General features: G+C 48.2%; 1 protein-coding gene across 31 annotated transcripts in view; it reads right to left on the bottom strand.

Annotated features, from left to right (window-relative positions):
• BRD4 (bromodomain containing 4) overlaps window positions 1-15921 on the bottom strand; it is a 209512-nt gene that overhangs the window by 97250 nt on the left and 96341 nt on the right. For all 31 annotated transcript variants that reach the window (XR_010594492.1, XR_010594493.1, XM_065576384.1 and 28 more), the window contains one exon: window positions 8567-8885. Coding sequence is in view for 29 of the 31 variants with exons in the window: in XM_065576361.1 (XP_065432433.1) it covers window positions 8567-8885 (319 nt within the window). In the remaining 2 variants the exon portion in view is untranslated. The remainder of the gene's footprint in view (window positions 1-8566; window positions 8886-15921) is intronic.

Here is a 15921-nt window from a genome sequence, read left to right as displayed (position 1 = left end):
TCTCTCCTCACATGGAAGCTCTTCCATAACCTTAATCATTTTTGTTGTCCTTTTCTGTACCTTTTTCAATACTAAGCATCTTTTTTGAGATGGGGCAACCAACTCACATGCAGTATTCAAGGTGTGGGTGCACTATGGATTTATATAGTGACAATGATATTTTCTATCGCTTTCTTAATGGTTCCTAACATTGTTAGCTTTTTTGACTGCGGATGCATATTGAGCGGCATTTTCAGAGAACTCTACACGACTCCAAGATCTCTTTCCAGAGTGGTAACAGCTAATTTAGAACCTATCATTTTGTATGTATAGTTGGGATTGTGTTTTCCAATGTGCATTATTTTGCAATTTATCAACCATTTTCTTGCCTAGTCACCCAGTTTTCTGAGATCCCCTTCTAACTCTTCACAGTCTGTTTTGCACTTAACTATCTTGAGTAATTTTGTATTGTCTGCAAATTTTGCCAACTCACTGTCCATCCCTTTTTCCAGAACATTTATGAATATGATGAACAGCACTGTTCTCAGTACCGTTTCCTGGAGGATACCACTATTTACCTCTCTCCATTCTGAGAAGTGACCATTTATTCCTACCCTTTGTTTCCTGTCTTTTAACCAGTCCTTGATCCATGAAAGGACCTCTCCTCTTATCCCATGACGGCTTACTTTGCTCAGGGACCATGTCAAAGGCTTTCTGAAAGTCTAAATACAGTATATCCACTGGATTATCCTGGTCACGTGCTTGTTGTCTCCCTCAAAGAATCTAATAGGTTGGTGAGGCACGATTTCCCTTTACAAAAGCAGTGTTGACTCTTCCCCTATACGTCTGATAATACTGTTTTTTTGCTATAGTTTCATCCAATTTGCCGGCTACTGAAAGTTAGGCTTATTGGCCTATAATTGCTAGGATCACATCTGGAGTTTTTTTAAAAAATTGGTGTCACAATTTATCCTCCAAGCATCTGGTACAGAAGCTGATCTAAATGATAGGGTAGTTTTGCAATTTCATATCTGAATTCCTTTAGAACTCTTGGGTGAATACCATCTGGTCCTGGTGACTTATTAGTTTAATTTATCAATTTGTTCAAAAATCTCCTCTACTGACAACTCAATCTGACAGTTCCTCAGATCTGTCACCTAAGAAGAGTGGCTCAGTTATGAGAAACTCCCTCACATCCTCTGCAAAGACTGATGCAAAGATTTGTTTAGTTTCTCCACAATGGCCTAATCTTTTTTGAATGCCCCGTTAGCATGTTGATCGTCCGGCGAACCCACTGATTGTTTGGCAAGCTTCCTGCTTCTAATGGATGTACTTAAAAAAAAAATTGCTGTTTGTTTTTAAGACTTTGGTTAGTTGGTCTTCAAATTCTTTTTTGGCCTGCCTAATTATATTTTTACACTTGACTTGCCACAATTTATGCTCCTTTCCATTTTCCTCAGTAAGCCTTAACTTCCACTTTTTAAAGGATGCCTTTTTGCCTCTCACCGCTTTTTACTTTGTTGTTTAGCCATGGTGGCACTTTTTTGGTCCTTTTACAATGTTTTTAATTTGGGGTATACATTTAATGTGAGCTTCTATTATGGTGTTTAAAAAAAAATTCCATGCAGCTTGCAGGCATTTCACTTTTGACTGTGCCTTTTAATTTCCATTTTAACTAGCTCCCTAATTTATGTATAGTTCACCTTTCTGAAGTTAAATGCTACTATGGTGGGGCTTCTTTGCTGTCCTCCCTCCCCCGCATGTTAAATTTAATTATATTATGGTTGCAATTACCAAGCAATTCAGCTATATTCACCTCTTGGAACAGATCCTGTGCTCTGCTTAGGAGTAAATCAAGAACTGCCTTTCCCCTTGTGGGTTCCAGGACTAGCTGTTCCAAGAAGGAGTTATTGAATGGTGTCTACAGACTTTATCTTCGCATACCATCCTTAGGTGACATGTATCCATTAATATGGGGATAGTTGAAATCCTGCATTATTATTGAGATTTCTATTTTTTACAAAAAGAAGAACAGGAGTACTTGTGGCACCTTAGAGACTAACAAATTTATTAGAGCATAAGCTTTCGTGGACTACAGCCCACTTCCATGAGGTTGATGGATTTCCACTCCATACGGCTAAATGCAGTGCCTTGCATAATGACAGGTTTCAGAGTAGCAGCCGTGTTAGTCTGTATCCGCAAAAAGAAGAACAGAAGTACTTGTGGCACCTTAGAGACTAACAAATTTATTAGTCTCTAAGGTGCCACAAGTACTCCTGTTCTTCTTTTTGCGGATACAGACTAACACGGCTGCTACTCTGAAACCTATTTTTTACAGCCTCTCTAATCTCCCTGAGCATTTCACAATCACCATCTTGGTCAGGTGGTCGGTAATATATTTCTACTGCTATATTCACATGGCGCTCTCTCCAGAAGAGCTCTCAATGGCTTCCCCAACCATTCTGTGGTCTTTTAGTATAGGCAGATGGCATATTTAATACCCTTCGTCCCCCCCTGCCTATGAAGATGTTATGTGAGCCATGGGACTCTGGCAGACAGTGAAGGAGTGACCATGGAGACACAAGAGGCTTCAAAATGTCTGTAAGCCAATTAAGTATGTTTACATTTAAAAATCTTCCGTTATAAAATTACTGAACATTACTGAACAGCACTGGAGGCCACAACAAACATAGCTGCAGGCAGCCTGTAGGCTGTATGAGTACCAATGCACTCCACTAAGGCCATGAGTATTTTAGCTTCCATCAAGGTCTATGCTAACTAATACAAAATAGCACAGATGAAGCAAGTGACTACACAGAACAGTATTCTGAGTGGCAGGGAAGAGTGAAGTCCAAGAGTGACTCATCTTCTTAATGATTCCTCCTGCTTGACAGCCAGAGAGATGAATTAACTAGTGTGGACTGGGGGACAGGAGGGAATAGTATCCTAACATATTAAACAACTCAAAATATTTATTCCTAATGCATTTTCTGTCTATAAACCAGAAAAGACGGTTACTCACCGTTGTAACTGTTGTTCTTCGAGATGTGTTGCTCATATCCATTCCATTAGGTGTGTGCGCGCCGCGTGCACGATCGTCGGAAGATTTTCTACCCTAGCAACACCGGCGGGTCGGCTGTGGAGCCCCCTAGAGTGGCGCCTTCATGGCGCTGAATATATACCCCAGCCGACCCGGCGCCCCCTCAGTTCCTTCTTGCCGGCTACTCCGACAGTGGGGACGGGGGGCGGGTTTGGAATGGATATGAGCAACACATCTCGAAGAACAACAGTTACAACGGTGAGTAACCGTCTTTTCTTCTTCGAGTGCTTGCTCATATCCATTCCATTAGGTGACTCCCAAGCCCAACTTAGGTGGTGGGGTCGGAGTGAGACATTGCTGTGTGCAAAACCGCTGATCCGAAGGCAGCATCGTCCCTGGACTGCTGCACTAGTGCATAGTGAGCTGCAAATGTGTGGACTGATGACCAAACCGCTGCTCTACAAATGTCCTGGATCGGAACTTGTGCCAGGAAAGCCGTCGAGGAAGCCTGGGCCCTCATGGAGTGAGCGGTGAGGTGCGGTGCTGAGACACCTGCCAGGTCATAGCAAGTCCGGATGCAAGACGTAATCCAGGAGGATAGGCGTTGTGAGGAGACCGGTGAGCCTTTCATCCGGTCGGCCACTGCGACGAAGAGTTGCGTCGTCTTTCTAAAGTGCTTTGTGCGGTCAATATAGAAGGCCAGGGCCCTGCGTACGTCCAGGGAATGCAAACGTTGATCCTGGCGAGTGGCATGTGGTTTAGGATGAAAGACCGGGAGAAATATATCCTGGTTGATATGAAAAGGAGAAACCACCTTAGGGAGAAAGGCAGGATGTGGACGAAGCTGCACTTTATCCTTATGAAAAACTGTGTAAGGGGGCTCAGATGTAAGCGCCCTGAGTTCAGAAACGCGCCTTGCTGAGGTGATGGCTACGAGGAAGGCTGTCTTCCAGGCTAGGTACAGAAGTGAACAGGTGGCCAGTGGCTCGAATGGAGGACCTGTGAGCTTGGAGAGAACCAGGTTGAGGTCCCACGTCGGAACGGGCTGACGTTGCTGTGGGTACATCCGGTCTAAGCCCTTGAGGAATCTAACGACCATCGGGTTAGAGAATACCGAAGACGCGAGTTCCCCTGGGTGAAAAGCCGATATAGCGGCCAGGTGAACTCTAATTGAAGATATCGCCAACCCTTGCTGTTTTAGGGAGAGGAGATATTCCAATATGAGAGGAATAGGTGCCTGTAACGGGGACGTGGCTCGTTGTTCGCACCAACAGGAGAACCGCTTCCACTTGGCCAAGTATGTGGTCCGTGTTGAGAGTTTCCTACTGCTCAGCAGAATCTGTTGGACAGAGTGCGAGCACTGCTGCTCTGCCTGGGTGAACCATGGAGCAGCCACGCCGTGAGGTGGAGTGATTGCAGGTCGGGGTGACGCAGGCGGCCGTGGTCCTGAGAGATGAGATCCGGGCATAATGGAAGCGGGATCGGTGTCTGAACCGAGAGCTCCAACAGCGCGATACCCGAGGCCAGGGTTCTCGCAGCAGAGTCCGCTATGTCTAAGGAGGCCTGTAAGGAGGTCCGAGCCACCTTCTTACCCTCCTCTACCAGGGCTCCAAACTCCTCCCTGGACTCTTGGGGAACCAACTCCTTGAACTTCCCCATAGAGTTCCAGGAGTTAAAGTTATAACGGCTCAAGAGCGCCTGCTGGTTAGCCGCTCTAAGTTGCAGCCCTCCGGCTGAGTAAACTTTACGGCCGAACAAATCGAGGCGCTTAGCCTCCTTTGATTTGGGCGCTGCGGCCTGCTGACCGTGGCACTCCCTTGCGTTCACTGATGCCACCACCAGTGAACACGGCTCGGGGTGGGTATACAAGTACCCGTAGTCCTTGGATGGAACAAGGTATTTCCTTTCCACCCCTCTCGCTGTGGGTGGGATAGAGGCAGGAGTTTGCCATATCGTAGATGCATTGGCTTGTATCGTGCGGATCAGGGGTAACGCCACCCTTGATGGGGCATCCGCTCCGAGGATATTCACGATGGGGTCGTGCACCTCTACTATCTCCTCCGCCTGCAGGTCCATATTACGGGCCATCCTCCGCAGGAGATCCTGGTGAGCCCGAAGATCTATTGGAGGTGGACCTGTGCACGATGTGCCCGCCACTGCCTCATCCGGAGAGGAAGAGGAAGATGCCTCCGGTGGCACAGGATCCAAGGGAGGGTCCTGGTCTCCCTGCTCCTGGGCCAGAGCATCACCTGCGCTTGGGTCCAGGGCGTCAGGTGGTGCGGACACGGAAGCCTCCATGCCCCCTGGCGGAGGCCGAGAGATGGTGGACTCCAGGGCCCTTCTAGCGGAGTGACCCGAGCGAGAGGTCGAAGCTATTAGAGCCCCTTGCGCCTGATGGTACGCCCACGGGGTCCAAAACGACCAGTGAGATGGGCCATGAGAATGGTCCTCTGTTATATCTTGCCAATGGCCCAAGTCCTGTTCCTCGGCTTGCCCCTGAGGGGGGTATGCCGATCTCGATAGGTCCTCCGAGGAGCGAGACACCGATCGCGATGGCCATGGCGGTGCCGAGAGCGTCGAGACGATTCCCGTGGGCTGCGGTGCCGCACGGTGCCGGTCCGGAGACGATTCCCGGCGAACGGTGCCGGGACCGCGATCGGTGCCGATGACCTCGTCGGTGCCGGGAGTCGGATCTGGACCTCGACGAGGACCTGGAGTATGCCCGGTGCCGGGAGCGGCCTCTCGACGTCGAGCGTCGGCCATAGCGGTGCCGAGAACTACGTCTCGACGTTGATCGGTGCCGACGATCATAGCGGTGCCGAGACGTAGAGCGGTGCCGCGACGAAGATCTTGGCCGCGAGTACGACCGGTGCCGAGGTGATATTCGGCGCCGGGACTGCGAGCGGTGTGGGGACCTGCTTCGGGACCTGGACCGGTGCCGAGGTTCCAGCCCTTGCGATGGAGGGCGCATCAAGGCAGGTTTCCCCCTCGACTGGACCGGGCGAGTCAACGGTGCCGTCGGTGCCGGTGGTTGAGGCGGTGCCGGCTCCGTGAGAGCTATCAAGTCTCTCGCCGCCGCGAAGGTCTCTGGAGTCGACGGGAGGCACTGTATCACCGCCGGCCTCGGTGGAGACGCTATCTGCACCGGACTCAACGGCCTCGGTGCCGGAGTCGACGGTGCTGGAGGCACCTGTTTCCGGTGCTCCACCGGCGGACGCGGCTCTACCCCCGGCACTGGGGGAGCCGGCGTCTTCGGCACGGAGGTCCCCGTCTTATGGGCTTTTTTATGCCCTGGGGATAATGACCGGCGCCGAGGCACTTGCTGTGCTTGCGGTGCCGACGAGGTCCGGTGCCGGGGAGGCTTGTCCGACGCCACTCGCGTGGTCGGCATGGCCGGTGCCGCCGGGGCACTGCGCACCGAGGCGCTAGGTGCCGGGGCCTGACTTGTAGATGGAGCGTCCGGACTAAGTGCCGCCTCCATCAGGAGTTGCCGGAGCCGAAAGTCCCGCTCCTTCTTGGTCCTTGGTCTGAAGGCCTTACAGATCTTACACTTATCTGTTTGATGGGACTCTCCCAGGCACTTCAGACAGGAGTCGTGCGGGTCGCTCGTGGGCATAGGCTTAGCGCAGGAGGCGCACTGCTTGAAGCCGGGAGCGTTGGGCATGAGCCCGGCCCCACGGCCGGGGGAGAAAGGGGGAGACGACCCCCTTAATCCCCTGAACTACTATAACAACTAGAACAACTTTTAAAAACTATTTAACTAAATAACTATAAACACTATAACTATAACTATAACTGCGAATGACTAACTAAGCTAGGGAGAGTGGAGAACAGCTATGCCGCGCTCCACAGTTCCAACGACCGTCAGGGGCGGTAAGAAGGAACTGAGGGGGCGCCGGGTCGGCTGGGGTATATATTCAGCGCCATGAAGGCGCCACTCTAGGGGGCTCCACAGCCGACCCGCCGGTGTTGCTAGGGTAGAAAATCTTCCGACGATCGTGCACGCGGCGCGCACACACCTAATGGAATGGATATGAGCAAGCACTCGAAGAAGAAGGGATATTATTCCTAATTATAAATACCCTCCCCTCCACAAAATTTGAAGACTGGCTGAATCATTGAGAGTGTACCCCTCCTGGTGTCTATCTCCAAAAACCACTGATTCGGTGATTTCAGTAGGAGGGAGAAAATACCCGAGATACAAAGGACTTCATATTCTTCATGGACATTGTGGCATTACGCCCCATATACTTCATAGAGATACTGTTATATAGGATATGATTATGGCATACCTATAATGTATTTTATACAAGGTAAGACATGTGAGATATCATTGGAAAGGTTATGATTGTGAATAGGATTATCCTATTTGTATGCATGTATCATTTTGGTATCTAAAGTTAGGAATACTGTCTATGCATCAATTACAAATGTGTTTACACCTGGGGAATGCCCACTAAGCAGAATGCAATCAGTTTAGATGTCTCACTGGGAAGAGCCATTAGGGAGAACAATAGGTCTTAGAAAATGCTGATCACCCACTGAGAAGCCTTCCAGGGGACGATACAAACAGACTGAGTTATGGCTGCAGGGACCTGTGACCAAGTCACCTGGTACTGAATTCCATAATAATACTAGTGTTTTTCCACTGACCGGGTTTGAGGATCAAACTGGTAGTCAAAGGATTCCTGACATATGCAAAAGCTATTTAAAGCAGGGGAGTGACATCATTGTGCTTCGTTCTTCTTTGATTCCCTGTCCAAGAAAGAGGACTACTGGAAACACCTGAGAACAAGACTGGACTAGGGGAGAAGGGCTGAGCCCAGGCTAGAGAGTGTCTGGCCTGTGAAAGGAATATCTGGAGTTTTAAGCTGCAAGCAAGTGCAGCTTACCTTCAAGAATCTCGGCATCTGCCTAAAACAACATTTTAGGTGAGAATTTGCTACTTATAACCAGTTTCTTTGGTTTATTAAGCTTAGATTGTGTGTTTGTTTTATTTGCTAGGTAATCTGCTTTGAACGGTTTGCTAGCCCTTATAATCACTTAAAATCTATCTTTTGTAGTTAATAAACTTGTTTTGTCTAAAACCAGTGTGTGGGGAAATCATAATTCGGGGCAAAAAGCTGTGTATATCCCTCTCCACACTGAGTAAGGGGGCGAATTTCATGAGCTTACACTGTACAGTTCTCTGTGCCGCGCAAGACGGTACAATTGTGTGGTTACCCTCTTGAGGGGGGTGTGCACTTGAGTACTGAGCAATTCCTTAGCTGTGCCTTCCCATACACAGTTGATCTCAGCATCTGTGTGTACAGCTGAGGCTGGGTGTGTCCCTACCTGTATGTGTGCTGGTCAAGTGCAGTCTGAAGCCTGAGGGAGGGCTTGGCTGGCTTGCCTTACCAATACAGTGTAAACGGAGCCCAGGCTGGAGGGTCAGGCAGACTCAGTGGTACCCCAGTTCCAGGCAGCACCCCAAAGTGGGGGGAACCTGTCACAGACATGTAATGTGTAATCTAAGAAGCAGCAGCAGATTTCTCAATCAGTACTTACAGGGAGGTTTAGCTTGACAGCGTCCACAGGATGATGGAAAGGCCACGCAAACTGGTGTTTCCATAGTGTCTTGAGCACCACTTTGAGTAGATACTGCAGTTGGTTGGTCTGTCGTTTGGGCTTGTTAGGGTTGGAGGTCTCTGGTGGAGGGGGGTTAGTGCCTACAATACTGCCTTGTTGGGGTTGGGTCTGTGCCTGTGTTGTAGACATTTGTGTAGTTTCTAGTCCATCCCCCATTACTGGTAAATTTCTCAGTCTTGTCCCAGGGCCGCTCTCCATAGACATGCTATTGATCCCATCGCATTCCTCACCAGGCACTCTGTAAGACAAATGCAACAGTATTAACTGCAGGTCAGTTAAAACTGACAGTTTTCATTAGTAACTACATATTGCTTAAGTACAAACCAGGAAATCACTGTATACTTCAAATTTACTGAGAATACTGGATATACTTCCAACAGCCTGCAACCTTCGCAGGATAGTTCAGTAAAAGCCTTCTGTTGTTCAGTAGCATGTATTAGCCAAATGATTGGACATATTCCTAGATCCCAAGGCTGAAAAGGATATCCCGGGTAAGTCAGTTGACTCTAGTTCCCCTCTTTTCGCACCTAGCCATTTTCTTCTGTCTCCTTACAGTATATATATATTTTATTTTTGTATCTGCCCATGTTAGAGTAAGTTTTTTCAACAAGGAGCCCAGAAAGGAATAGAATACCTCAATATGATTAGTCTTATTAATGCTGTGTAGAGAAGAATCGCCTCCTCCCTGGTATCACAAATGAGAACCAAATTAGCATGGCATTGTTAGCTGCGACATTGTTAACGTTTCATTGCCTTTGCCACTTAAAGCCTTCCATTTTCTACGAAGAGCAAGAACCTTAATTATCAGATTTAAGCCCCTCACTATAAGAGTTCTTCTAATTTCTGAGACAAGGCTGTGTTGGGTCAGGGTTAGCTAACACGTTACTTAACCGCAACCAACCACAATGTTTACTGAAGTGTAGATGCTGATTAACACCTTTATATCTCAACAAGTTATACTGAAAATGTTATGGTTAGGTAGGAAGTAGCTAACAAGTCAGCTAACCCAAATATAACTCAAACTTTTCCTAATTTAGGCAAACCATATGAGACTCATAGCTAACAATTTTTATGAAGTGTTTCAATCATATTATTCAGCAGTGACTAATCACTGGAATCTGCTTCAGTGTGTCTTCTTTGCTAATTCTTATAGTTTAACATTAAGAAACACTGATAGTTCAAACTTGAGACGAGACTACAAAAATATTGATTAGAGCAGATATTGATATCAGACTACTTATATCTCATCAAAATATGAGTCTCTCCAAATGTAAGTTTCTCTCATTATTCACCAAAACTGCTTTCATGTAACACCAAAGGAAGCTGACAGAGAAAGCATTGGTCTTAAACAACTGTATTACATCCCAACCAGTTATGTGCTTAATCTGTTGGACTAGAAGTACTGACCTGTTCCTAGAGCGCCTCTCCTACCTATCTAGAACCTTGGAAAGCAAAACCAGCCTATACCGCCACATCTCTCAGATGCACAAAACAGTGTTGGCATCTCTTCCCTGAACCACTCATGCTAGATCAAAATCCAGCTATAGCAAGATGTTACAACAAAGTGTCACCTGACCATGCTATTGGGTCTCTTCTACATGCAGTCAAGCACCTCACCCAACACCAGGCCACAGACAGGGGTGAAAGTAGGCCAGTACGGCATACCGGTAAGAAGCCCGTACACAGTCCAAGTTAAAGCGCAGCGGCAGCAAAGCATTAAATTGCTCTTGAGAGTCCTTAAAGTGCTACTGCGGTGGCGACTGGAGCCCCAGGCCCTTTTAAATCGCCGCCGGAGCCCCAGGTGGTGCGTGCAGGCAAGGCAGTGCAGATAGGCTGGCTGGGGGAGACGAACCTCCAGTCCCACCCCTTCCACTCGAGGCCTGGAGTAAGTGTTTCATATTACTTTCATCCCTCACCATGGATGACAGTAAGGACAGGGTGGGTGAGGTAGTATCTTTTATTGGACCGATTTCCGTTGGTGAAAGAGACAAGCTTTTGTCTCACAGAGCTCTTCTTCAGTTCTGGGAAAGGAACTCAATGTCACAACTAAATGCAAGGTAGAACAGACAAGCATAAAAGAGTTAACACACATTGCAAGAGACCATTGAAGGTGAAATGGACAGTTAAAAACTTTTGCAGTCATAGGATAAAGGCAGGTGAGTGGGTTACAAATTGTTGTAATGAGCCATAAATCCAGTGTCTTTATTAAATCCATGATTTTTAGGGTCTAATAAAGTGATGAATTTAACTATCAAAAGACAAGCTTGGGAGCTATTATGCAGGTTTCCTTTAAGAAAAAGGACTAAGATACCAGATATGGAGTGACCATTTTATGAAAAGTGTTCACCCACAGGCATTTTTGTTTCATCATTTTTCTGTGCGAGTTCTTTTGAGAATGTAGTGATGATTAGTTCGTTTCACCCACATAGATACTGGGGCATTTAGTGCACTGGATGAGGTACACCACATGATAAGGATGTGTAGAACCCATGGATCTTGAAAGGTGTGTTGTGAGGGGTACTGATCATTGTAGTAGCGGAGGTATGTCTACAGGTTTTGCATCTGTTATGACAGGGTCTGGTGCCACTGAGTTGGTGCGTCCTGTTCTGAGGGTAGCTTGCTTTTGATTTGCTTGAAGAAGTTGGGGGGGGTTGTATGAAAGCCAGAAGAGGGGATTTAGGAAAGATTTATTTCAAGATGTGGTCCACATCAAGTATGTTGTTTAATGATACCCCCTACAGACTGCAGTGTGGGGTGGTAGTGACAAGTAGGGGAGTGCAGTGTCGTCGTCCCCCAACCCCGTACTGAAGCAAGTCCTTTTAGGGTAATTGGGCAGCCCATTCCATGATGTGATCTACTTCTCTGGTGGAGTGTACTTGTTTGGTGAACATGGTTTTAAGTGTGTTACGGTGTGTATCCCAGACTTTCTCCTAGAAACATTCTATGGTAGTTGAGTGCCTGGCTGTAGATAACATTTTTGGGGTGGTTACTGGATCCGTGAAGGTAAGTGTAGTGATCTGTGAGTTTCTTGTATATAGTTATCTTCAGCTGATCGTGGAGTCTAGAAAGTTGATACTGGTGTGAGAGTTTTAGCTCTGGTCTACGCTACAGAGTTAGGTCGACATAAGCTGCCTTTCGTCATCCTAATAATGTCAATATCTACACTGCAAGATCGCTCCCACTAACTTATCCCACCTGCTACGTCAACTTAGCTCCACCTCCGTGAAAGGTGTAGTGCTTAAGTCAATGTAGTTAGGTCGACGTAACGGCAGTATAGACAATGCATTCCTTACGTCAACTTAACTGGCCTCCAGGAGGTGTCTCACAATGCTCCATTGTGACCACTCTGGTCACAGTCTTTAACTCCTCTGCCCAGTGGTCAGGTATGCAGGAAAAAGCCCCTCCCCTATTAAAGGGGCACTAATTTTGAATTTCCATTTCCTGTTTGGTTGGTGTGGAGAGCTTGCCTGCCCAGCTAAGCTAAGCATGCCAGTTCCACACTCCAAATGCGCTCCTGCCTGGATTACACAGGAGGTGGTGGATCTCCTGGGTTTGTGGGGAGAAGGGGCTGTCCAGACACATTTCAGCTCCAGCCATAGAAATGTGAACATCTATGAGCAGATCTCTTGGGGCATAGTGCAGAATGGCTACCAGAGGACCTGCAGTAGTGCCATGTGAAAGCCAAGGAGCTGCGGCAGGCATACTAGAAGACAAAGAAGGCAAGCAGTTGCTCTGGTGCAGCGCCACAAACATGCCACTTTTACAAGGAGCTGCATGCTATATTTGGCAGCGACCACACAACCACCCCCAACAGCTGTGCGAATACCTTGGATAAGTCAGGAGTCATGGGCCAACATAGGCAACACTGAGATGACTGTGTTGGACAAGGAAGAGAGACAGGCAAATAAGGGACCCATTGTCCCAGAGAGCCAGGAGCTATTTGTAACCCCAGAGCAGTTCAGCCAGTCACAGCAGTCCAGCATGGGTGAGCATGATGCAGGGAAGGAACCTCTCATAAGTATGCAGTTCACAATATTGTGGCGGCACATTTTATTTGCTATTTTTTCTTGAAATAACCAGTGCAGGTACAGTGGCTATCTGCTTTTAATTGCCTGGCACAGATAGCCAGAGGGCGCCCTGCAAAAACGATTATTTATGCACACCGAGATGTCCTGTGAATCCTCCACAGAAATAAGAACATTACCTACCTTTCGTAACTGTTGTTCTTCGAGATGTGTTGCTCATGTCCATTCCGGGAGCGCGCACTCCGTGTGCACAGTTGCCAGAGATTTTTTCCCCCTAGTGGTATCTGTAGGGCCAGCTCTGGCAACTCCTGGAGGCCAGCACTTATGCACGGATATAAGGGGCGCCACCGGCCCTGCACCGTTTTAGTTCATTTTTGCTGTGAACTCCCATGGCGGGAGAGGTGGGCAGGTCATGGAATGGACACGAGCAACAGCTCGCAGAACAATAGTTACGAAAGGTAAGTAACCGTCCTTTCTTCGAGTGCTTGCGCATGTCGATTCCATTCTGGGTGACACACAAGCAGAAGTCCTGGAAGTGGGTTAGGAGTTTAAGGTCGTGTCCACTGCAGCACAGCCCTCCTGAAATTAGCATCATCTTTTGCCTGTTGGGTGATCGCATAGTGGGATTCGAATGTGTGGACCGAGGACCATGTCACTGCCTTGCAGATGTCTTGTATTGGTATATGTGCCAGAAACGCAGCTGAAGATGCTTGAGCCCTTGTTGAGTGGGCCTTCATGATGCCTGTGCCAGACACCACCGCCTGCTCATAGCAGACCCGGATATGGGCCATGATCCGTGGCTAGACTGTTTGGACCGTTACTGGGAGGCCTTTCACAAAAAGCCATGTGGATTTGCAGAAAGGTCTTCTCCTGTCTATATAAAAGGCCAAGGCACTTCTAATATCCAGAGAATGCAGATGCCACTCTTCTTCTGTATTATGCGATTTAGGGCAGACTACTTCTAGGAAGATGTTCTGGTTGTAAAAAAGACACCACCTTGGGGAAAGAGGCTGAGTGGGGGCACAATCAGACCTTGTCCTTAAAGAATACACTATAGGGAAGCTCCGATGTTAGCACCTGAAGCACCTAGACTCTTTCTAGCAAAGTAACTACTACCAGGAAGGTGACTTTCCAAGAGAGTAGCAGAGAAGAGCATTTTGCCAATGGCTCGAATAGAGGCCTAGTGAGCTTGGACAAGACCAGATTTAAATCCCATGGCGATTTAAATGAACCTGCGGGTAGAGCTTCTCCAGACCTTCACTGAATCTGTCATACCCTTGGCAAAGACTGTCCAACCCTGGATTGGAGGGTGGAATACCGATATCGCTATCAAATGCACCTTGATACAGGCTAGCGACAGACCTTAATGCTTCACATAAAGGAGGTAGTCCAGGATGGACTGTAAGGACACTTGCAGAGGAGGGAAGCCACACTCGGCGGCACAGTAAGTAAAGCATTTTCACTTGACCAGGTAAGTGGCCCTAGTCAAGGGCTTTCTGCTACCTAGCCAAAAAACCCAAAAAACCAAAGAAACCCAAGTTATTCACCTTCTCATAACTGTTGTTCTTCGAGATATGTTGCTCATGTCCATTCCAATTAGGTGTGTGCACGCCGCATGCACAGTTGTTGGAAAGTTTTTCCCCTAGCAGCACCTGTCGGGTCAGCTCTAGAGCCCCCGGGAGTGGCGCCTCCATGGCCTCTTCAGTTCCTTTCTGCTGGCTACTCCAACAGAGGGTTTGGAATGGACATGAGCAACATCTCAAAGAACAACAGTTATGAGAAGGTGAGTAACCATTTTTTCTTTCGAGTGCTTTCTCATGTCAATTCCAATTAGGTGACTCCCAAGCCCTACCCAGGAGGTGGGGTTGGAGTTACGGAATCGCTGACTGAAATGCCGCTTTGCCGAATGCTGCTGAGAGGAAAACATGTGAACCGAAGACCACGTCACTGCCCTGCAGATTTCTTGAATTGGGACCGAGGACAGGAACACCGCCAAGGAGGCCTGTGCCATTGTGGAATGCACCATTAGTGCCAGGGCTAGAACTTTGGCTAAGTTGTAGCATGTTAGTATGCATGACACGATCTATGACTAAATCCTCTGCAACGAGATCGGGAGTCCATTCATCTGGTCTGCTGCCGCCACGAACAGCTGGTTCGATTTACGGAACAGCTTTCTGCGGTCAATGTAAAAAGGCCAGCACTCAAATGTCCAGTAAGCAAAGCCTCTGTTCTCGGCTACTTGAGTGAGGCTTAGGGTAAAAGAAAAATGTCCTGGTTGGAACGGAACTGGGACATCACCTTTGGAAGAAATGCTGGATGAGGCCTGAGTTGCACCTTGTCCTTAAAGAAAACAGTGTAGGGAGGGTCGGAGGTGAGGGCTTGAAGCTCCGACACCCTCCTTGCCGAAGTAATGGCGACTAGGAAGACCACCTTCTATGATAGGTATAGCAGTAAGCAAAGCATTAGGGGTTCCAACGTGGGGGGAGGAGGTGTGTGTGAGAGAAAGGACCAGGCAGAGGTCCCACACCAGGACCGGTTGTCTAACCTGAGGGTACAGCCTTTTCATACCTCTCAGGAAATGTCCAACCATGGGGTTGGCAAAAACAGAACACCCAGCTGCTCCTGGCTGGAAGGCAGAAATGGTTGCCAAGTGCACCTTGATGGACGATGCCACCAGACCTTGCTGTTTTAAGTGCAATAGATAGTCCAGGATGAGAGATATGGGCACCTGCAGCTGAGGTGTGTGGCCCTGAGGGCACCAGATTGCAAACCTTTTCCACTTGACCAGGTAGGTGGCCCTGGTGGAGGGCTTCTGCTACCAAACAAGGCCTCCCTAACAGACTCTGAGCACGAGTTCCATGGGGTTTAGCCATGAAGCCATTTGACGAAGGGACTGGAGGTTGGGGTAATGAAGGCAACCGTGGTCTTGGGTGATCAGGTCCGGGACCAGGGTCAGTGCGATGGGGCGTCCACCAACAGCTCCAGGAGTGTGGTGTACCAGTGTTGGTGAGGCCATGCCAGTGCCACCAGTATGACCACTGCCTTGTCCCTGCAGATCTTGAGCAGGACCTTGTCCACGAGTGGGAATGCCTACAGCAGATGTTCCGTCCAGGGGAGGAGAAATGCATCTGCAAGCGAGCTCAGGCTATGATTCTGGAAGGAGCAGAGTCACGGGCACTTTGTTGCCTCATGTGGCAAACAGATCAAGTGATCTTGTGCGTAAAAAGGTTGGAGACCACTAGTCTATAC

This window comes from Chrysemys picta, chromosome 22 (assembly GCF_011386835.1).
Source record: "Chrysemys picta bellii isolate R12L10 chromosome 22, ASM1138683v2, whole genome shotgun sequence".
In the NCBI taxonomy this organism is placed as follows: domain Eukaryota; kingdom Metazoa; phylum Chordata; order Testudines; family Emydidae; genus Chrysemys; species Chrysemys picta.
This window is presented reverse-complemented; position numbering and strand designations above follow the sequence as displayed.